This window comes from Otolemur garnettii, unplaced genomic scaffold (assembly GCF_000181295.1).
Source record: "Otolemur garnettii isolate 467f Iridium unplaced genomic scaffold, OtoGar3 scaffold00119, whole genome shotgun sequence".
Lineage (NCBI taxonomy): Eukaryota > Metazoa > Chordata > Mammalia > Primates > Galagidae > Otolemur > Otolemur garnettii.
The window spans coordinates 3,580,466-3,602,500 of record NW_003852514.1 but is presented as its reverse complement, the minus strand read 5'-3'; the positions used below and the strand labels follow the sequence as shown (position 1 = coordinate 3,602,500).

Here is a 22,035-nt window from a genome sequence, read left to right as displayed (position 1 = left end):
TTTTTTTTTTTTTTTTTTCCTTTTAAGACAGAGACTCACTTTGTTATCCTAGATAGAATGCTGTGGCGTAATAGCGCACAGCAACCTTAAACTAACTCCTGGGCTCAAGAGCTCCTCCTGCCTCAGCCTCCAGAGTATCTAGGACTACAGGTGCCCACCACAATACACACTATTTTTTAGTAGAGATAGGCCTCACTATTGCTCAGGTTGGTCTGGAACTCCTGAGCTCAAGTTATCCACCCACCTGAGCTTTCTAGAGTGCTAGGATTATAGGCACATGTCCCCTGCAGAAATTTGAATCCTTAAAAAAAAATGTATAGACACGGTAGCCTAGTGGGTAAATGAGTGGACTGTGGATTTTAGTCCAGGCTCTGCTACTTTCTAGCTGTGTTTTCTTGTATAAATATGCCTCCATTTTTTTTCTATATAATTAGGACTGTAATCCGACTGACCCCACAGGAATGTAGGGACTTACAGTATCTGGAACTCAGTAAAGTTCTCTATGATGAGTGTTTGCACTCACCGTCTTAATTTCATTGTCATCTGTGAAAACACCGTGTTGATGGCACCATATTCCATGGCACTATGAGATAGTGGATAGCTGTTTTAACTCATATTCCTTACTATAAGTAACACTGTGATAAATATCTTTGAATATAAATTATTGTCTTTGCATTTTTTTCCCTTAAGTTTTATCTAGGGTTAGGTTTAAAAGTGCATTCACTTCATACAGCTGGCCTATTATGGAAATATATGTACCTTTACTAGACTGTGAAAGTTACTGTCTGCCTATCTCCCCGCTAATACTCAATATTACTGGTTTAACAATTCTATTGGAAGGTTCCTACTTGTTTTATGGGTGTACGTGTCTTGAGGGGAGCCTGAAAAACAGTAGTTAACCTCTAGTGGTGCTGAAGCCAGCCTAGTGGCTGGTTTAAAAAAAAAAAAACAAAAACAACAACAAACTTTAGACTTTGAAATTTATTTTAAAAATTTTTATTGTGTATGTTTAAGGTATAAAAATAATGAAGTTATGGAATACACTCCAGACAGTAAAAAGGTTACCGTATCTGCTCCTTCGCATTAGCAATCTGGTTGTATATAGCCAAGAGCTAAGAATGGCTCTTTCATTTGTAAATGTGTGACACCTGAACGTGCCTGCCATTCACATTCCTGTCCATAAACAAAGGTTTATTGGGACACAGCTGTGTTCACCCCTTTACACGTAGTCTCTGTCTACCTTCACTTCTCAAATACAGAGTGGAGGGGTGGTGAGGTTTACAGACCTGTGCTTAGGACGTTGACCAAAATTTAAATTCAAATATACTTAATATTTGTTAGCACTGAGTAGGGGGGTCTGATAGTCAAATATTTAAACATGGCTTCAGATAGCCTCTGAGCCAGCTGTGTGGTTTTCTTACCTGGCTAATGAGGATCCTGGCAGTGCCTTCCTGATCAAGGTTACTGAAGCACGAAGATGTCATGAGGAATGTTAGCTGTCCTTAACTGGTACGTCGTGGACATCTTAGTTGGCATGCTTTTGAATAAAGATATTGGTAGAAAGAATGAGTGGCCTAAAATTATTTGTGTTTTAAAAGGTAGAACGTGGTCTTTTGTTTCTTCAGTCACTTACGTTGGTATTTCTTTAAAATAAAAATACATGGACATTAACTTCTGAGTGTGCCTGGAGAGCTGGAAAAAAGCCAAGAGAAAGGTCCGGTTTGTGTCCTGTCCCTGTTGGGACAGGTTGGTGCTGCCTCCGCTCCAGGTCTGACCTGTGTGGTTGGCCTGGAGCTACAAGCTGGGGTACCAAAGCATCCTGCCTGGGCTGTGACCATGAAGATGTCATTCAGGAGAGATTACATTTTGTGGCCCTTCCCTCTTTCCTCAAAGTATCTGAGCCATTATCTGAGAGTTTTCTGGCTAACTAACTAGGAGCAGCCTGCGTAGGTAAAATTGTGAAGAATCAGAATGTGGTACATTCATTTCATAGCTGAGGTCAGAGTGGGCTAGAGCGGGGTTACAGCAACCTGACCCAGGCAGCACCTGGCCTCGGCCTGGATGCTGATTCAGCACAGGTGAGCAGGCATAGGGCTCAATGGCCTCTAGCTCATCTTGGGGCAATAATGATATTGTCTTGATATTTAAATGTACTCTCTAGGAACATCTGATTTTTGCATGATCTGTAAGGTTTTATTAAAATATAATACCACCATATATATGTTCAGGCCTTCTCATCACATGACCTTCTGAAAACAGAAACACGCAACATAGACACTCGAGTTGAAACCCCCTTAAGTTTGTGTTCACTTCTGCAGTTCAAAACAATGGGACTTTGCTGCGGGGTGCTGGAGGAGGGGATGCAGACCTGGGAACCACCACTCCAAAGCACTGCCACAGGAAGACTCTGCCACATGCAGAAGTTTATTCCTTCAGACCTTTAAAGGAAAACCAGACTCTAAGTCTTCTGGCCACACAGGGCCTGGGCTAGATCAGATCTCCACAGTGATAGGATCATTCCCATCAGAGGATGCAGCCAGGTGGCAGCGACCTGGGTGCTGTGGCCTTGTGAACAGGCCTGTCATTGTTTCTGTTAAATTGTTAGCTGTGGATCTCATTATGGAATCTTAACTGCTCAGGTCTGCAGGTACAAAGTGAGAAAGAAAGACTCTTCATTCTTTGCTTATAATAGACTGAAACGGAGTTATTAAAGAAATCCCCAATACCTAGATGTTCACGAGACTGTGACTCATGGATGGGCATAAATGTGCTATTAAGCAGAAGGCAAAATTTTTGATCCTCCAGGGAATCTATTGTACTATGTTTGATGTCACTAATTAACTCACTCTGTGTAAGCAGCACTAGCAACTAATAGCAGGCTAAAAGAAGCAGCTCCTGACGTTTTAGATTCTTAAATTCAAGAAAGGGTCTTTGCAAACTCATGCAAACTCCTGTTTAAAGGTGAGTCTTCAGGGACCCCCAAAGGTTCTGTTTTGTTTGGAGTCTCCTCTTCCCAGGTGCCTGCAGGATTTGGCTGGTACTTTTTATCAGGAACTTTGAAAGTTCATTGGGACCCTTGATTAGTGGTTGGACTTAAATTTGTGCTTGGGGTCACGTTCATCCAGGTCACAGCAATCTTGGCTGTCCTTGTCATCAGTAGTTCAGAAGCATTCTCCTGGGGGAGAGGTGGGGTTGTGGACCTCTTTACTTGTGAGGATTAAGGGTATGAGAAAAATGAATGGAAACCCTAGAGGCCACAGAGCATGCTTGGTGAGGCCTCAGACAAGCTGGTAGTGTTATCGGCTCATCATTGTTACTATCTTTTAAAAAAGGCAGGAGGTGGCTTGCTCTACCATCAGAGCTCTCTGCTGCAGTGGGGAAACAGTCATTCCAGGCTGTGCATTTTAGTTGATCTAAATTCTCATCTTGCTCTCTGTGCCTACTCCCTTGTATCCCAGGGACCTTTTTTGAAGTTGAAGAGAGAGCTCTGTAAGCTGAGCAGCTCAAGATTGAGATGAGAATTTACCCTGATTTGAGCACCAACCTGCTGCTCTTTGTAGCAAGGAGTTTCTAGTGGAGGCCAGTGAGATGTTCGTCAGTCTACACTCTGTTTTATCCTTTGGCAAAAAGAATAGTAGAAATGTTAAAACAATTAGGATACCTGTACTCACGGGACTCTGATGGAGGGCATTTTCTACTTTCTCTCCTTTCACCCTGGGACCTCCGAGTTGATTAAAGTAAGGAGAGAGGAGAAGACAGAGGGAGAGAACTACCCCGTAATCTTTGAGGGAGGGTTGTCACTTGAATTTCTCCAAGCTTTCAGATCCTGCTGCAGCCTCTCAGGTTGCAGGGCCCGGCAGTGTGGTTTGAAGGTTGCAGACAAAGCAGAGTGCTCTCCCCTGATCCATCTGGGCCCCTCCTTCTGTCATCCGTCATTGTCAGTGGGAAATGTATGTGTAGCTGCACAAGGGCAATGTCTGACCCTGAGGGTATTGGAAATGTTCTTAGAGAAGGCATTGTTTGCTCACGCCCTTTGGAAGCCAAAGCTAGACATTCTAGGGAGCAGCCCAGGGCTCAGGCAGAAGTGCAGTCTAGCTGGAAGGAGGGAATATTCTGCTTTGTAAAACTGCAGGAACTCTATTTCCCCTTCCTAACATAATTCTACAGTGTTTAAGAGGATACTCAGCCTCTTCTCTTTTTCATCTCGCTTTGGTCAAAGTCACGCAGAGAATTCTGAAACTGGGAAGCAAGGACTTGGGTTCCATTGGTTTTTATTCATAGAGCATCAAAATGTAAATAATCCAAGAAACAAAAACTGACAAGATGCAACAAATGCATAATAGAAAAAAAAAAAGCACGATGCCCTTTGTAAATATGGTGAGACAATTTCCTGGGAGAAAAGGAGAAAACTATGTTCTGTGTCTTGTTCAGGCCAAGAGAGCAGGGCCCCAAGCTTCTGGAAGCACATTAAGAACTCCAGAAACAAAGCCACTGGTTGGACCTCATGGTGCTGTGGATTCTCAGAGCTGAGTAAGGCCCACAGGTCTCCGCCCCCGAGGGGAGGAGGGTCGGGCCTGTGCTGATACTCTCCAGGATAGGCCAAAGTCTCCCCATCCATTTGTCCCTGGGTCCCCAGGTCATGCATCCCAGGAGTAGCCTTGTGCTAACAAACCCTTAATGGGATAGTATCTCAGCTTTGACCATTTCTGTGCATAAATATGAACTTACTTCCCTCCCCCCTCCTTTTACTAGTGGTGCTGATGGGGGTTGGGACACCTATCCGGATATTTTGAAAACTTACCTAGGAATAGACCTCTTGTGCTTTTATCAGGCCTGGGTGGACTCAGTAAGGTGTGGTTGGAATTTTTTTTTGCATCACTTACTCACTGGGACACGACACCTGTTTCTGATCTGGCAGCTGGGCCTAATGCCTTGTCCTGCCCACCACAGTCACTGGGCTGTTGTGAGGATCGCAGGAGATATAAAGGCCTGTTTCTTTTCTTAAGGATGGGGAGGTGTTTGCTGGTAAGGGGCCAGGGCTAGTCATCTACCTATTTAGTGAGCCTTGGACCTGTATTTAAAAACTCATTTGAAGATGATTTTATTGTATCATTCAATATAGAAATTAGGAAGTTTTGCAAACTCAGACCTTAAATATGGAAATGCAGATTTTCTTGTTAGAATCCCATTGGGCTAGGAATCTGAGTACCCAGCCTTCATTTCCCCCTTAACATCTTGTTGTCCCCTCCCACCCCCCTTCTGCCCTTCATTTGGCACACTGCAACCTGAGTGCCACTTTTCTGGGAAAGCCTGATATTCTGACTTCAGTTTTGTAATTTAATGATGGAGAGTTTCCTTAGTAAACCAAATTTAGAGTCCTAGAATGCTTATCTTATATCCAGACCTTGAACATAAAAGGCATTTTATACCCGCAATTGTTCATTTAATGAGCAATTGCAGAGTGCAGGCCGGTTAAGGGATTGAGCTATATGCACTATTATTGCAAGAAGTATTCCGAAATACCAGAAATAGGACGTAAGCTCTGATCAGGGAGACTGCGAGCACAATTACCTTCTTTTCAAATCCTTCTGTGACACTGCGGGAGGAAAAAGGACTTTGAAACTTGAAAGGAAAGAGCTTGCTTTCAACCTCAAAAGCTAGGAGGAAAGGGCTCTGAAATTTGCTCAGAATTCCCAATTCACCATTAGCCTGTTTCTTCCTTTAGCCTCAAGGCATTCTCCGCTTTTTGAAAAGATGTTAAGAAATTCAGTCACAATAGAGAGCCTAGTTTTGAACATGTTTCACTCGGTCCATTGAGGTCTGGGCTCCCGCCTTTGTGTGGGGTGAATTGAGCTGAGCGGCTAGCTGGTTGGAGAGAGGTGAATGAGGAGTCGCTGTGCAGTCGCAAATTCTGGCAAAGAAAAAAGCTCACCCCTTCCTTTATTTTACAATATGCATTCCTGTACAAGCCTGGTAGTGGCAATATGTGAAGCCGTGCCTGTTCTTAAGTCAATACAGAGTACTTGGTTTATAGCAACTCTTGTTAAGTTTGTCTTGTAATTGAAGCTGCTGTTGACCTTGCTTGGGGACCATTTGTAAAACCGTTTATTTAGCATAAACTGAAATAATAAACCCTCCTTCTCTTGGGCTGATTGTGATAGGGTGACATTAGTTTGATTTAATGATTAGCCGCCTGACCCTTCTGCTGGAGAGAGCGGCTTGAATAGGGAGAGTTCACTCGGAAGCACTCAGAAAGAATACTAATGAGCTTGTTAAATTTAGCATGGCTCCAACCACTTTTAATTCCTCTAATGGGAGCAGCACTGCCTGGGAGAGGGAGAAGGAGAGGGAGGCAGAGAGACACCGAGAAGGTTCCTAGAGGGTCTGCACAGCTAGAGAAGGCTCACCAGGAGAAGTTGGCAGAAAGTAGCTAGCCAGAGCCCGGACTGTGCTGTAAGTGTTGTCCTCTTACACTCTGCGTCTTCCTGGGGTAAGAGAGGAGCAGTGGTATTGAAGTGGGAGTTAAGGGAACAGTGCGAAACTGATGGGGGGGGGGTGTTAGGAGGGTGAGCACGTGTACTGTGAGCTCCTGCAGCTAATTTTGTTAGGTGACAGAAGGTGTCCCCCGTTAGTGATGCCTGGCAGAGTTTTGATTTTGGATTGGAAGATTTGTCTGAAACTTTTCTCTAAAGTTCTGGGCAGGAAAGAACTTGCTTTCTCTGTTACCAAGAGAAATTGTACAGGAGTTTGTGGGTAAGTACGCGAGAGTGTGTGTTCGAGTCCTGCTTCATGCAGCAGTGTGGTGAGTACTTTATAATAAATCCACTCAACGCTGCTTGCCATGCGGCAACTTCTGATTTTTCTCTGTTTCTGGCACTAAGAGCGTCTGACTTGATGTTGCTTGCTTTTCAGATGAGTTTGTGAAATCTGGGACGATTTCGAAAATGTGATGCCCTGGGCATGCTGTCCACTTAGAGGCAGGATTTTAACTTCCACTGTATATCTTTGAGCATGGATATACAAAAAGGAGGAGGTACAGAGTGGGATTATGATGACAGTTTTTAAAGTAATTTTTTCCTGAAAGTTTCTAGTGAGTTGCATGTTACGGTTTGACCCCCGAGCTTGCAGCTGTTAGGCGGAGAGAATCAAGAACAGTTGCCTTGTGTTTGGCTGTTGCAGTCCATTGGCAGATGCTGGTGGAGCACTGGGCTGTTTGCTTCCATTTTTGCAGCAGACTTCTGCTTGTTGCCATGGTGGACAGTGTGTTTCTGTCAATAATTTGGCCTGGCGTAGCCTGTCTGCACTGACTCTCAAACTTTATTGAACAACTCAGCTCGGCTGAACAAGATTAGACAGCTTTCGTCTTTTGGCTTGCTGAAGTGGTTGCTAAATTTATAAGAGCAGGCAGGAATATTGCTTGGAGAGTTTCCCTTTCACTGTATACGGAATGCTTTCAAGCCTCAGAGCCGTTTGTACTCTGGAGTGTGTGTACTGTCAAGTTTTCATCTGAATGCCCATCAAAAGTAGCTCGGTACATGAGGCAAACGTCACGAAATCTCTATCTGCTGGAGTTTTGGAAAGCAGGGGGGTGGCTGAGTAAAAACTGTGGTGGCTTGACTATTGTATTAATAAGTCTCCTGATGAAAATCTCCACTTTAAAAAAAATTCTTGGGCGGTGCCTATGGCTCAAAGGAGTAGGGCGCCAGCCCCATATGCTGGAGGTGGTGGGTTCAAACCCAGCCTCAGCCAAAAACTGCCACCCCCCAAAAAATTCTTGCCTGCGTTTAGCTTTACTTAAAGGGAATCACTTAATTTTTTTCTACATTAAATATTTGAACTATGGTTACTTGTTATAACTTGAATACTCCTGTTAACTTGAAGAGTTAACTTGTTGGGTTAACTCTTAATAGGAAAATCATTTCGCTAAAAGGCACCCCTGTTTGCACTCACGCCGCTCATCACACTCCCTCTTTATTCTCTTAGGAGGCTGGGAGGGGTGGGAAGAAGTCTCTGGCCAGGCCATGCTCATTATTCAATTATTGGTGAAGTTGGATTCAAATGCTCATCATAAAGACCATAGTTGGTAAGATGCTGAGTTTATTATAGAAGGTCCGTTTTAAGAGAAGAAAAGTTAATTTCTTCTAGGAAGATTAAGTCAAGGAAATCCTGTTTTCAACCTGGAACAGATCAGCAGAGCCCAGTTATTCATCTTTCCCAGAGAATGCTAATTATGCATCACCACCCCTCCAAGTAAGGGGTTGCTGGCCCCAAATGTGGTTCCCGTTCTACAGAATTTGCACCTAAGTGCTGGAAGTTCACTTCAGGTTGAAGTCTGAAATAAAGGCTTTATATACAGTGCAAATTAGTGGAAAAAATGACTTGGGCCATTTGTAAGTTATAGGAATTTTTATACAACTGACTTAAGTTGTAATGTTTTTGACACCTTTTTGGTTTTACCTAACTGCAAAATCCTTCTATAGCTTGCAACTTTTCTGCTAATGAAGTACAAGGATAGACTGGTGCCTCAAAGTATTGGTCAGAAGGGAAAATAAAAATGAAGCTTTATTTATTTTTGTAGTTTGTTTTAAAATTACCAAAAGCATGGTTTGAATTGCTTTTGTAAAGATCAATGTGAAAATGTGAGATTATACCTTTCTTCTTTAGTCATTACGTGATAGATTAAACTTGTAATTTGCCTCTTAATTATGGGGCTTGAGGGTAGGATCTGCACAAAACAATACTAAAATAATATTTCATGGTCACCTTATGGTTGTCAGCAAATCTCCTGTAAAGGCCGAAACATACCTCATTGTCTGTTCCGTTTTGCAAGTCATTTGCTAGGCTAAAACAATACATTGCTTATTTTTCAAGTCTTCCAGGCAGAAAGACTCAAGTTTCCTTGCATTAGGTAGTTTAAATCCTTAGTCAACACAAACAACACTTATTTTTAGTTTGTATTTTTATGCTCGTCTGTGTTTATAACTCTAGTCTGAATTTGAACAAAGAGTTATGAAACTGCTAAAGAATAATTTTTCTGGTTTGGGGGGTCCTTAGCTAGTCATATGTGCTTTATGGATTACTCTGAAGAAAAGTTTATATATTGGAATAAAAAGTATTCAAAATATGTTCACCTAAAATGCATAATAATATTATTTATGCCCAAATACAGTTTTTGCTCTTTTAATTTTTTTTTTAAATAAGGAATGGGAAACAGGTTTGAAGGTGCCAGGACAGCTTTGTTTCCATCAGCACTCACCTACCAGAGCAGAGTGTTACTTGGAACTGGTTTGGCAGCACGTGGTGTAGAGTGTGTGTGGGACTCTAACAGGTAACCTGGACCGCTAGTGCATGTTCAGATGGGCAGTGGGGTGTAGATTTCATGCAGTGGTTCTTTGATCTGTCATAGAAGGGTCATCCAATCAGATCTGCAGAGAACCCTAGTAGAGAGATGGGAAGTTCTTACAGATCAACAGGGACAGCTGGAGTATTGGGGAGCTGGAATATCAACTCTGTGCGGCTTCTTTGAGCTCTTTCTTACGTGTTTGAAGAAATGTATGGCTCCCACCAGAGCATGGACACGGACATCCCTCCTACCTTCCTTTAGAGATGTCTTATACCTGAACTTGTAGTCTCCCAGTTTTCCTCTTAGTTCTAACTTTACTGTATGAGTAGAAGAAGCTGGATGTGTCTCACTAGAGGCTGTAGGAGGTTTTCATGATTGGTGCCTTTATCATCAGTGGGTTTTCTGTTCCATTTCAGTCTCTTGGTGGATTACCAATCTAACTTAAAACTACAAAAGCTCTTGGAGTACTTTCAAATAGGTCATCCTCTGAGATCCAAGGCCCAACGCTCACTGCAGCCACCCAGAGCCTTAAGGGGTAACTAGTCTTTGCGTCGCCCCGAGCAAGGCCCAGCTTCCTCAGGCAGGCAGAAGGAGGCCAGACCCCGGCAGTCTTCAGGTCCACGTGGGCCTCTGAAATACCGGCATGTCCAGGAGGAAAACCTCACTGGCAGATTCCATTAGAAGCCAATGATGCTGATGTGCTGATCTGTATATCTCATTTTAATAGTCCATTTCCTGCTCCCCCTCATCCTTTTATGTGTATTTGTACACACTCATTCATAACCAGTTTTATAAATGTCCCATCACGGATATTTCAAAATTGCCATGAATGAAAAAGAGACTTACTTCTTTTGGGGTGAGGGTAGGGATTGAGAGAGAGACCTAATCAATTACTGTTTATTAATTGCTCCTTAAAGTGGCTTACACAGTCTTTAATTCTCCTCCTTTCTTTAGAGGATGAAAGTCCTGGACAGACTTACCACAGAGAGAGGAGAAACGCGATCACTATGCAGCCGCAGAGTGTCCAGGGTCTCAGCAAAATCAGTGAGGAACCGTCAACCTCGAGTGATGAGAGGGCCTCGTTGATCAAGAAGGAGATACATGGATCCCTACCGCACCTGGCGGAGCCCGCCGTGCCCTACCGTGGGACTGTGTTTGCCATGGACCCCAGGAACGGCTACATGGAGCCTCACTACCGTAGGTCCTTTCTGCCACTGGGCACTGTTTCCGGAGCCATGGGGAGGGGTGTGTGTGTGTGTGTAGGAGAGAGAGAGCACATTTTAGGAATTATCTGGCATGCACAGTTTCCAAAAATGTTCAATTTTCTTTCCACGTTTCTTGTACTTAGACTCTAAGCAACTTCAGGCCTCAGTGGGGTGGCCTTCAGGAAAGTGTCCATCTGTGGTTAAACCACATAGACCTTTCCTAACAACTAGAACCCAAGTTGTTCCATCCAAGTTAATGCTGAAGGAGAAAAATTGGTTGGTGATGGGAAGTTATTAATGCAGGCTGCATTAGAAGTCTTTAGCAGCAGCTCTTTCCATTTTTAATGATCTTTGAGTTAATGATTTTAGCTGTTTGTTTCCATTTTTAATGGTTTGTTGAAACAAACCTCATTTAACAAATCAGTTCTAAATTCCTTAATCTGCAAGATTTTTGTGTATATTCATTCTACTTTCCTTTCTAACCCGCTTGCCAGTAACACTGGAAGCTCTTTTAAAGCGCTAACATTTAAGAAATTAAGTAAGACTTTGAACACAAGTCTATGATGATTTCTCCAAAGGCAGAATATAAAGAAAAATGTATAAGGGTTGAGTTCATTTCAGGTCTGTTTCTAGTTAACAAATACAATTTGGTTGTAGAGTAATGAAGTTCATATTGAGGTGCCAAAGCTTGCAGCTCTTGATTACAGATTTATCACCTTGCCAGGATACAGACTGGCCATTTAACCTCCCCGGCTCCAATTCCAGATGATCCATTGAGCTCCAGAGAGGGGGACTGGTTTGTGTTTCCTTTTTTCCACATCATTCAAAAATTTTAGTGTTTTAAGGCAAAAGGTCATTAGCCAGATGACTGATTAGTGAGGACAGCTGATTAGTGCATGTTTTCTTGCTCAAGAAAGTGCCCAGGATAAAAGCTAATTTCATCCCTTCATTAGTTGGCTTGAAGCAAAGGGAATGCTCACTCATCAGATCAAAGGGCCTCACATAACCCTAAGTCTCAGCGACTCCTGTCCCTCAACCCAATCAGATTATATTGTTGGAAAAGATGGAAGATAACCTTATTTTTTCAAGTGGAGAGACCATTTTTAAAAAGTGGCAGAAGCATGGAGGGAAGGAAAGGCTTTATACATTCTTCTAAGCTTTCAAAAAAGGCTCTAACAGTGGTTCTCAACCTGTGGGTCACGACCCACAGGAACTGTATTAAAGGGCTGCGGCATTAGGAAGGTTGAGAACCACTGGGCTACAACTTTTCTTTTTAAAAAGTGCTTATCAGTCCTATGGCAGCAGTGGTTGTTTCTATAGATACAGAATTAAGAAGGAGGGGTACTGGACACTTTCCTTACCTCATTCAGGGTTTACTTAGTTTTATTTTATTCTTCTTTTCAAGAATGAACGTTTAAAATAGTGTTGGTAGGATATGTCTCCAAGCACATCCCCAAGTTTCTACATTGTACTTTTGACTCTCTCAGAACCATCCATGCAGAAAACAGAAGGACAGCTGCACACTTCCTATACCAATGTTTATGTACCCTGATCGCAGACTTACTTTAAAAAACCCAGTCTGGAATCATAGCTGTAAGGTCCCTGCATTGCATTGTTTTTTTTCTTAAGTATGAACACAAACTTTCCCCATCTCATATTTATGTTTTCTTTTCTTTTCTAGATGCCCACTAATTAGTGAGGCATTTAATTTAATTAGTTAGGACAGCTGATGATGGTAGTGGGCAGATAACCGTTAACTTTCTCTCCATCCCATTCAACTTGCAGCTTGTTCTTGGTTCGTTTGTTTTAACGGTTCCCCCATTAAATCCTCGGCCCGTCATTTGAGGGCCTGGCTCCCTCCACACCTGGGACCCTCATCTTCTCTCAGTGGTTTGTGTGTGACCCATCTCCTGGACCTCCAAATTAACATTAACTAACCCTGGACACTGGACAGCTGTTAGTGGGATTTGGGTTCATCCTTGTCCATCTGTTTGGAGGGCACAGCACCCATAAGTTGGCTATTCTTTAGATCTTCCTAGTATATTGTGTAAATCAGTGTTAGAATTATGTGATAAATTACAAACAAGTGTCCATAACCAAATGGCAAATGTGATTTTGACCTACTACCTTAATGTACTCTAAATTGGTCACAAATAAATTATATCTTTCTATAGACAATACAGACAGGGAATCCTAGGATTATATCGAGTGGCTCAGGACTCAGGGAATTGAGGTTCAAATTCTAGCTTTGTCTTTTGTTAGCTGTGTAATCTTGACCAAGTGTGATGACCTCTGAAAATCATTTCTTCACTTTGAGTGGGAGTGATAATATGACTGCCTGGTCCATGGTGTTCTTGTGAGAGTTAAGTGCAAATAAAGTATTTAGTAAAATCTCTGCCATACAGGAGGTGGCTCAAAATCATTAAGGTAGTTATTCTCTTCCCCTCCTCCCCCTCCTCCCCCTCGTCCCCCTGGTCCGCCTCCTCTTCTTCCTCTTCCCTCCTCCCCCCATCCCCCTTGTCTTCCCTCCTCTTCTTCTTCCCTCCATCCCCCTTGTCTTCCCTCCTCTTCTTCTTCCCTCCTCCTCCTCCCCCTTCTTCCCCTCCTCCTCTTCCCTCTTCCTCCTCTTCCCTCCTCCTCTTCCTCCTCCTCCTTCCCCTCCTCCCCCCTCGTCCCCCTGGTCCCCCCGTCTTCCCTCCTCCTCCTCCTTTTGCTCCTGTTTTATCATCATCGTCGTCTCATTAGTTCACTCTTCACATTCACTCAGTGTTTGAGAGCATTGAGGTTGGTTTGGTTCAGTATAGACTGGCTTTTATTCTTGCCAGACCTGGTCACCTGCCTCCCTGAGATCAGTGTCTTCTATAAGCACAAGTTAGAAGTTGAGGGGACTGAAAACCCAAGGAAAGGGTTGATGTGGTTAGAACTCTGCACTGTGACCTTCTGAACATAACCTTCTGTCAGTGACCCTCGGTAGACCAACTATAATTTTTTTTTTTTTTTTTTGCTATTTTGTAAGTGAAGAAATTGTAAAGCTTGGCTCAGTGCCTGTGGCTTGAGTAGCTAAGGCACCAGCCACATACACCTGAGCTGGCGGGTTTGAATCCAGCCCGGGCCTGCCAAACAACCATGACGGCTGCAACCAAAAAATAGCTGAGCATTGTGGTGGGCGCTGGTAGTCCCAGCTACTTGGGAGGCGGAGGCAGAATAATCACTTGAGCCCAGGAGTTGGAGGTTGCTGTGAAGTGTGATGCCACTGTACTCTGCCCAGGGTGACAGCTTGAGGCTCTGTTTCGATAAAAAAAAAAAGAAATTGTAAAGCTTTTAGGTGGGTTTGAGAGGTGTTAACATTTTAAATTCTTAGCAGAGATTATTTTGTGTGGCAAATGCAAGCTTAATATACAGAAGAAAATAAAAGGTACGCTATTACTTTTTCACATTAAATAATTTAAAGATATCCTAAACTAAGCCTCCGGGTTGGAAAAGCTATGATTTGAGTTTCGCTAGAGCCCACTTCTACCGGTATCACAAGTATTTTTACAATACTTTGTTGTAAAATGTGTCTACCTCATATGGATTTAATTATCCAGGCAAAGCTAATGATTAATGTAAACTTGAAGTGATAAATTTCCCCCCATTTTTTTTGTGTACAAGGAAATGTCCCCCCTTTCAGGTCAGATGCACAGTCGTGGTCATGTTTGTTTACCTGGGGAGCACAGCTTGTCTCAGTCCCGAGGCACCATGAGTAACACACGTGCACAGTGGACTTCAGTAGCTCAAGGTTCAGAAACATCTTTGAGGCCGTTCCCCTTTCCCTTGAGTTGTTTGCCAGCTTCTTTGGGCTGTTGGAGAGAAAAGACTCCGCTAGGCCAGCGGCCAGCCATGTGAATACTCACAGTAATTCCTTCATTTCTCTGTGGTCGGAAAATGTAGACTCTCCAAGATGCCTAATTTGTGCTTCTATATATACTAACTTTGTATTTCTAAAGTGTGGGCAGGCTTCCTGTAAGACCGGAAAAGGGAAAACCATTTTTTGTTTTGTTTTGTTTTCCCCCTTCAGAAGGACATCTGTAAAATTTTTATTGCACAAGATTTTATTACACTTGGGTATGCAATGTTGCATCTTCACAAATTGTAGTTAGGCAGAATTCAAAGTATTTTAGGTTTTGTGGGTTTGACTTAAAAAGAAGGGGGGGAGGAAGAAAACCCAGGGATAGCGGGCACTTCAAACATTCACAACATATGTTTGGAATAAAATCCTCCCAGGGGGCAGCTGGGGGAGCATTCGCTTATGAGGGGTTGTGGGGATGGGCTGTATATCAGGGCGGGAAGTAGTGTTCAGGCCGCATGGCTGAGGCGCGCCCTGGTGCTGACAGGCTCTCCGCCATGGCAGGATCCCTAGAGCTTTGTAATTTGGGAGCTCGTGGAAGGGGCTGGATTTGGGGATCTGATCTGCAGGTATGGGAAGCAGGGCAAGAACCCTCATCTCCTGCCCAAGGATTTCTCACAGTTTTCTTCCTTCTGTAGCCTTCTGAAATATCTGGTGGATATTTCAAACCACCACTGCTGTTTTCATTTACTGCCATGCATTTAGTTTTTGATAAACTTGCAAAGGCAGGTGACATAATAGTTAAAGCATTCCTGTACCCTGGCCGACATTTAATTTTTATTTTCTCTTGCCTTTTACAGAAAACATGTGTTTCATTGTCTTCCATCTTAATGTGAAGAGTCTAGTTTTCTAACTTTCTGCAGGGACCCTTATGCGAAGTTTCTTAGATTCACTAGCCATGTCCTATGGGGACTCTGCTAGTTTTGTTCAGTGGGGCAGGAAGTTGCCTCTTTTTGTTTAAGTTTTAAGTCTCTTTTGTAGGTTTATAGTTGTATGGAGACTGCTTTTTTTTCTTCTGCCCCTAACTGCTCCCAAGCAATAATTCCTCATGGAAAATATGATTCAGTCCTTTATGCAAATGCTTTGATTGAAAACATACCACCAGTATTCCTCCTTATGTTTCCCATCTCAGATGAGGGCACTATTAGTTGCTAATTAGCAAAACCTGAGGAATTAGCTTACAGAAAAGAAACTGAATTTTTAATTGGCTTGCATTTATTTTCTATGGAAAGCCGTTGTGCTGAGCCCAGTTGCATTCTTGTGAGCTAAGAAAACTGCAGACAAAATTTTTTTCTGCCTGTCTTTATAGTAGGTGACTTTCCCTTAGAAATTACATCTTGGGAGTAGGTAGGAGTATATTTTACATATTTAACAGGTGCACCTGCTCACATTTGTCTCACTATCGGGGTGTCATCTGGAGACTGTGAGAGATGAAATGCCTACAAGGCAAAAATGAACAGTTTTGTGTTGACCAAACTGCAGACAGTGACAGTTCCCTGAGCACATAGTTCCACTCTCATCCAGACTGTCTTACCGCTTTGGAGAACAGCTGATGAGCCACGCAGGACTGGTGTGTGTGTGTGTTTTCCCCCTTTGAAAATCAGATTGTTTAACCAGAAAGATGGATGGATGGTGGATCATACCCTGGGGCTTTGCTAGGGACTTGCCTCGGCTGTGAGTCTTAACTCAGAGGGGAGCTGGAGTGAGGAGTTCCAAACCAGTCTATGAACCTCTGCTGAACTCCTGTTTGTGAACTTAAGAATAGTTCCCTGCTTGTTCTTATCTTTCTCTTAGAAATTCAATATAATGACCTGGCTTTCTTTCAGCAACCTAGAGGTAATATTTTAAGACTAGAAACCTCGAGCCACTTCCTAGACTTTTTAAAGAACTACATTACGAGGTAACATTGAAAAAAGCAGTAGGAATTTAGGGATAGTTTCAGGGTTCCAGATTTGAATCTGGACTACATTTGTGCCTGACGTGACTATGATGCATCTTGGTCTTGGGAGAAAGTGTGTGGAAACTGGAGACCAATGGTGAGAAAAGTACTATGGGATTTGGAAAAACCAGTTATTGATTTTATTCATGGATTTGGGGATAAGCTTACTGATTAAAGGGCGAAGCTTGCAGACCACCCAGGTGAGGAATAGAAGGGAAAAACCTAAGAGAGATGTGTCTTCTGGAGAAGATTACTTGGCTCGTTGGTGTCCTGGGCCCCCTTTGGCCCCTGCTTTGGGGCTAGCCCTGCCTGTTCCTCTGCTTCTCTGATCATTTCTCCTGGATGGGTTCTTGGCTTTCCTCCTCGCCTTCAAGTCCTATTTATCCTTCAAGGCCTTTCTGATGACCCGTCTCCTTTAATTACCACCTTACAGGGATGTTTGCCGACCCGGGACAGGGAGCAGTCATGTCACTTTTCACCTACAGACACATCACAGCTGCTTGCTGGTGTTCCCACACAGTGGCCAGTGTCCTGCAGAATCACAGCCCTACCAGAGAAGATGCTTCAGATGATCTTTGTCCGCAGCCTGCCCCTTAGTGGTGCCTACCTGGCAGTCAGGAGTTACTGTTTCCATTTTCCTACTTAGTTACTGCAGGCAACCTGGGATCCAAACTTAGCCATCCGTCCTGCCTGAGCATAGACACTGTATAAAGTGTTATGACACATTTACAAATTCTGCATTTTCAAAACATCAAAAGAATCTGCTGCGCTCACATGCAGCACACTTACAGTTGCTAGGACTCTCCTAAGAGGTGGATGTCTTTGGAATAAACTGGCAGTTCATTTGTAGACTTGGATGTGGGATTAGCACGGGGAGCCACTTCTCTTAGTTGAGGTGAACATAATGTTTGTTTTTGCCCTTTTCCAAATTTCAATGACATTTTATTTATTTTTTTTTGAGACAGAGTCTCACTTTGTCACCCTTGGTAGAGTGCCATGGCATCATAGCTACAGGTACTGTATAGCTCTAAAATCGCCCAGCTATTTTTAGAGATGGAGTCTCGCTCTGGCTCAGGCTGGTCTCAAACCCGTGAGCTCAGGCAATCCACCCGCCTCCGCCTGCCAAATGCTAGGATTACAGGTGTGAGCCAGCGCAGTCAGCCTGTGATTTATATTTCGATAGCCTCTAGGGCAGCAGTTCTGAACCTAACCGTATGAGAGGGCTGCAGCATTAGGAAGGTGAGAACCCCTGCTCTAGGGTGATTCGTACTTTGTTAACCTCTCCCCACGCTGCCCGTACTCGAGTATGTTCACCGGTACTACTGGGAGGCCCATCTACAGGGCAGTTTAGGATCATGCATCTAGTTGCTTAAGGATCCATGTAGCCGTGTACCTTTTCTAATCTTGTGCCCACCCAAATGGCACCTTTTTCATAGTTTCTTATGGTTTCTTTCCATCCGTCTCTCCCTCCCTTCCTTCCTTTCTTCCTATACGGCAGCTGTTGCCACTTCATGCCATCTGCTAACAGCTTCCCCTCCTGTTTTCTAATAGAGTCAACATTATCCTTGGCCTCGTCCTTTTTCTTCTGTAATTGAAGAATGTTACCTTTGATGTCTCTTGAAAGCTGCCATCTCCCCTCCTCCTTTGCTTTCTTGATCTTCACCTGTAAACTCGGGCTATGTCTTCATCCTTCGTAGGGGCAGGGCTTCCTTTCCCTCTCGATGCCTTCCCGGCTCTGGGTTAGCCCAGGGTGGGTAGACTGGGGTTCCAGTCCTCTGTCGCCTCTACGTCCTGATGCACTTTGGATTCTCTTAGTGCCCCTTGAAAAGGATACAACTTCCTCAATCCTTTAAGCCTTTAAATTTGGCTCTTTTGGTGTTTCCTAAAATAAAGTTTTCTTATCTCCCTAATGTCTTCTGTCTTTTAGGGGATCCAGGCTTTCCATTAGCCTCAGTTTTTTTTTTTTTTTGTTGAGACAGAGCCTCAAGCTATCCCCCTGGGTAGAGTGCCATGGCATCATAGCTCACAGCAACCTCCAACTCCTGGGCTCAAGTGAGTCTCCTGCCTCAGCCTCCCAAGTAGCTGGGACCACAGGCGCCCACCACGACGCCCGGCCATTTCTTGGTTGCAGCCATCATTGTCGTTTGGCGGGCCCGGGCTGGGGATTCGAACCCGCCACCCTAGGTGCACGTGGCTGGCACCCTAGCCGCTTAAGCCACAGGCGCCGAGCCAGCCTCAGTTTTTGATGAGTTTTATCCTCTTAGAGCAAATTACAGAAAGGCAGAAAGATTCCATCCGATCCATTCAGAAGTTCTCTGTTGTTCGTTCTGGGTTTGTGTTACTGAGTGTCACCTACCCACTGAATGGTGTTGAGCAGAATGGAGCTCCAGGCTAGTGGGACAGAGACAAGTCCATAAGCCTGGTGAAAGAGCCAATGCATAGGAGATGTCAGAAGAGATGGAGTGCAGGGTCCTTTGGGAGCAGGTGAGCAACATGCCTTCCGCAGACTTGGGAGTCCAGAAGGCTTCCTGGAGGAGGTGACATCCGAACTAAATAAGCCATGAGCAAAGAAGTGAGGAGAGGGTAATCTAGGTAAAGGGAACATTTGCAAAGGCCGGGAGGTTAAAGGGAGACTGGACACTTTGTAGGACCTGAGAAGAATCTCTGGGCGTGGAGGGTGGGTTTTAGGAGAAGGGTGGCAGGGGACGCTGCCCAGGTGCAGGCACGCAGGCCTCTGTTCCTCTTCTGCACTGAGTCCTGTGTGGCTCCCAAGACCTGTCTCCAGCTTCTTCACCAGACCTTTGAAACTGTATTTCCTATAACTAACTTAGAGTTTCTCTGTCTCCTCTGCCTTCTGACGTGCCCAGTGAGATTCCTACCCCACCGCTCCCCTCCTGACTCCCTCCTGCTCTCACTGGTCTTCAAGGATGTGCCTCTGTCCCTCTGTGGAGCATGTCATGCACCCCTTGAAGACACAAAATCCATTTCTACTTATTTCCCTCCTGCAGAGCGGTTGTGTATCAGATGACCCAGTAACCACAGTATCTTGATCACAAACCATATATCCCAAACAGAAGGGATAAATGCGGCCTCATTTCTAAGGAATTCAAAGTTTTGTGTATCAAGATGTGTTTTAATTTCAACGTATAATGTTCACAACGAGAGGGGAAAAAGCCCCTTGAGTTTTATTTTATTGGAACACTCCCAAATCCTCTCACATCAGTCAAGCTAGAAAAATTGTGCAACGGGACCACGGTGTGGTTGGAGTAGGGTCCAGAAATAACAAAGTGAAATTCAGCTGGGAAATCCAGTAGCGAACACCACCAGGGGAAAATGAGAACAAAGACTCGCATTAGTGGAGTGAGCGGCAGTGGGCCAGGACTGAGTCTCCTGGGAGGAAGGGGGACCCGGGAGGAGGAGGAGGAGGCCTCAGCGAGGCTCAAGCCCTCTCTGTGGGGAGCTGCAGGCCTAATCAGCACACATTGTGTGGGTCTGAGGGAGCCCGCTCTGGGAAGCTGGGTGTTTACCTCTTCCACTGGGGGCCTGAACCTGCATCCTGATTGTGCTCCAGACCTGGGAGTGGAATGAAAGGAGGTACCTGTTTCCTCAGTAATTTAGAGAGGAGCAGAGAAGTGCACGTGGGGGATGCTGAGAAACAAACGCCACTTCTTCTTTGAGTTTGCTTTCCTGGAGTAAGCCTGCTCTCAAATCAGGCAAGTCTCACATTTCCTTTCCCTTATCCCTGTTTCCCCTCTGTAAGGAATGTCATGCCCCCTACTCCCCCAGGTCCCCGGGTGAGGGGAAGGTAACACAATATGCTGGCTTTCCTGTGACCTCGCTTCCTGCTGGAGGATCTGTGGTCCCCTCTGACTTGGCTTCTGTGGGCTCGGCTTGGCTGTGCACACCTGACCAAGTGGGTCGACCCTTTCATCAAACATGCCATTTACCTCTTTATCTGATGTGTGTATGTATACACACACGTCTGTAGGGTGCATATTTATGTAGCCCCTATCTTTTATCGTTAACGATGTTTTAAACTTAGTGTGCATCCATCACATCTCCGCATTCTGATGAAGTAGAGAGACAGAGAGTGAACAGCCAGGGGCATCTGAGCCCTGCTAAGGGCTCCAGCCCCTCAGATCATACTCCTGGTGTGAGCTGCTGCAGATCTCACTCTGCTGGGTGCATGGTACGTGACATTTATTCTCATTTCGAAAATTCCCTTCTTTTTTTTTTTTGAGATCCTGCTATGAGTCAGTCATCATTCTAGGACCTGAGGGGTCAGTGTTTGCCAAGGCAGATCAAGTCCTTGCTCTCAAAGCTGCTGCCTTAGCCAGAGGCGGCACACACCAAACGCCAAGACGGAGGCTGCAACAGAAAACAGGTGGTGCTCGGAGGCCGACGAACCAGGCGCTGTGCTGGAGCGACTTGGGCAGAAGAAACGTGCTGAGAGAAGGCAGGCTGGGCATGGAGGGCCTTACTCATGAGGTGTCTTTATAACCAGACCCGGATAACAAAAAGAAGCCAGCCCAGGGGGATCTGTGAGGAGAAGCTTGTACTGAAGAGGATTGCAGTGGCAGGGTGCCTGGCAGAGAGCAGGAGAGTGTGGCGGTCTCACCAGAGAGGGACTGAGATAGCTGGAGAGATGAAGTTGAGGGACCTTGTGGGCTGATGGAAACTAAAGGAGGGAGAGCTGTGGTTTGATTTCTGTTCTAGGAATGTAGCTCTGGCTGGTGTGCATGTGACAGGGCGGAGTATGGGATTAGAAGGTGACTGCGCAGTGGTCCAGGTGGGAAAAGACCCCTTTCTCTCAGGTACCTCAGCCGGGAGGAAGTGAGCCCTCCGTTTGTACTATAGGTTAAGCCACGACTTTGTTCTTTGCCGTAACTCCCTGCAACAGTCTTCTAATAGGTTGTCGTGATTGTCCCCTTTGACATATAAAAAAACTGAAGCCCAATAGGCTAAGTAAAAGTTGTTCATTTTTACATGTTCTGGATGTGGCTGAGCAGAGGTTTGAACCCATGCAGGTTGGCTCCAGAGCTCAGGTTCTTCACCCATAGCCCATGACTAACGAGACTTCAAAATGCCAGTCCACACAAGGCAAGTGCCCTGCGAGGCAGACAGTGTTTCAGGGTCAGCTCTGCTGCAGGAGTGCTTGCAAACTCTGTCCTGAAACCTGCTGGTGGTGATGCCAGCTTGAGGGCAGGGACTTGAGTGTGGGGGCACAGAGTGTGGGAGGGGAGGTTGGCTGCCACCCCTGTTTTAGGGGTCTGGGGTCATCATTCCAGTGTATCCCGTGTCATGTGGGAGAGAATGAAATGTGTCTTGTTGACTGATCCTTTTGCAAAGAACTTGGCATTATCTGTAGCTTAATTGAGCGGAGGCCTCTGGTTCTCTCTGTGTCCCTCTGTTTTGGGAGATACAAGTGTCAGGAAGCAGTAGCAGGTGCCGCCCCAGGCCCATATGTGGAGTATTTACTGTATGCCAAGGGCTGAGCTCAGGATGCCCTTGCATGATCTTTAGTTTTCATACAAATCCATTTAGTGCTTGAATTAACTGGACGTAGAGAGGTCATGTGCCCTGCCCACAGTGCTGGTCTGCGTCTGGGCTCTAGGGCTTGGTTTGGGGCTGAGGCATAGAAGCCCTGGGTGGACACTTTCTA

The 22,035-nt window shown here is 44.8% G+C and overlaps 1 protein-coding gene across 2 annotated transcripts in view; it reads left to right on the top strand.

Moving 5' to 3' along the window:
• GLI3 (GLI family zinc finger 3) overlaps positions 1-22,035 on the top strand; it is a 259,436-nt gene that overhangs the window by 63,362 nt on the left and 174,039 nt on the right. The window contains exons 1-2 of one of the 2 annotated variants that reach the window (XM_012809964.1): positions 6,355-6,453; positions 10,298-10,540. In XM_012809964.1, coding sequence (XP_012665418.1) covers positions 10,351-10,540 — 190 coding nt within the window. In that variant the 5' untranslated portion in view covers positions 6,355-6,453; positions 10,298-10,350. Of the gene's footprint in view, positions 1-6,354; positions 6,454-10,297; positions 10,541-22,035 lie in introns of those variants that run through there. The other variant, XM_003797546.3, reaches the window with a different exon arrangement.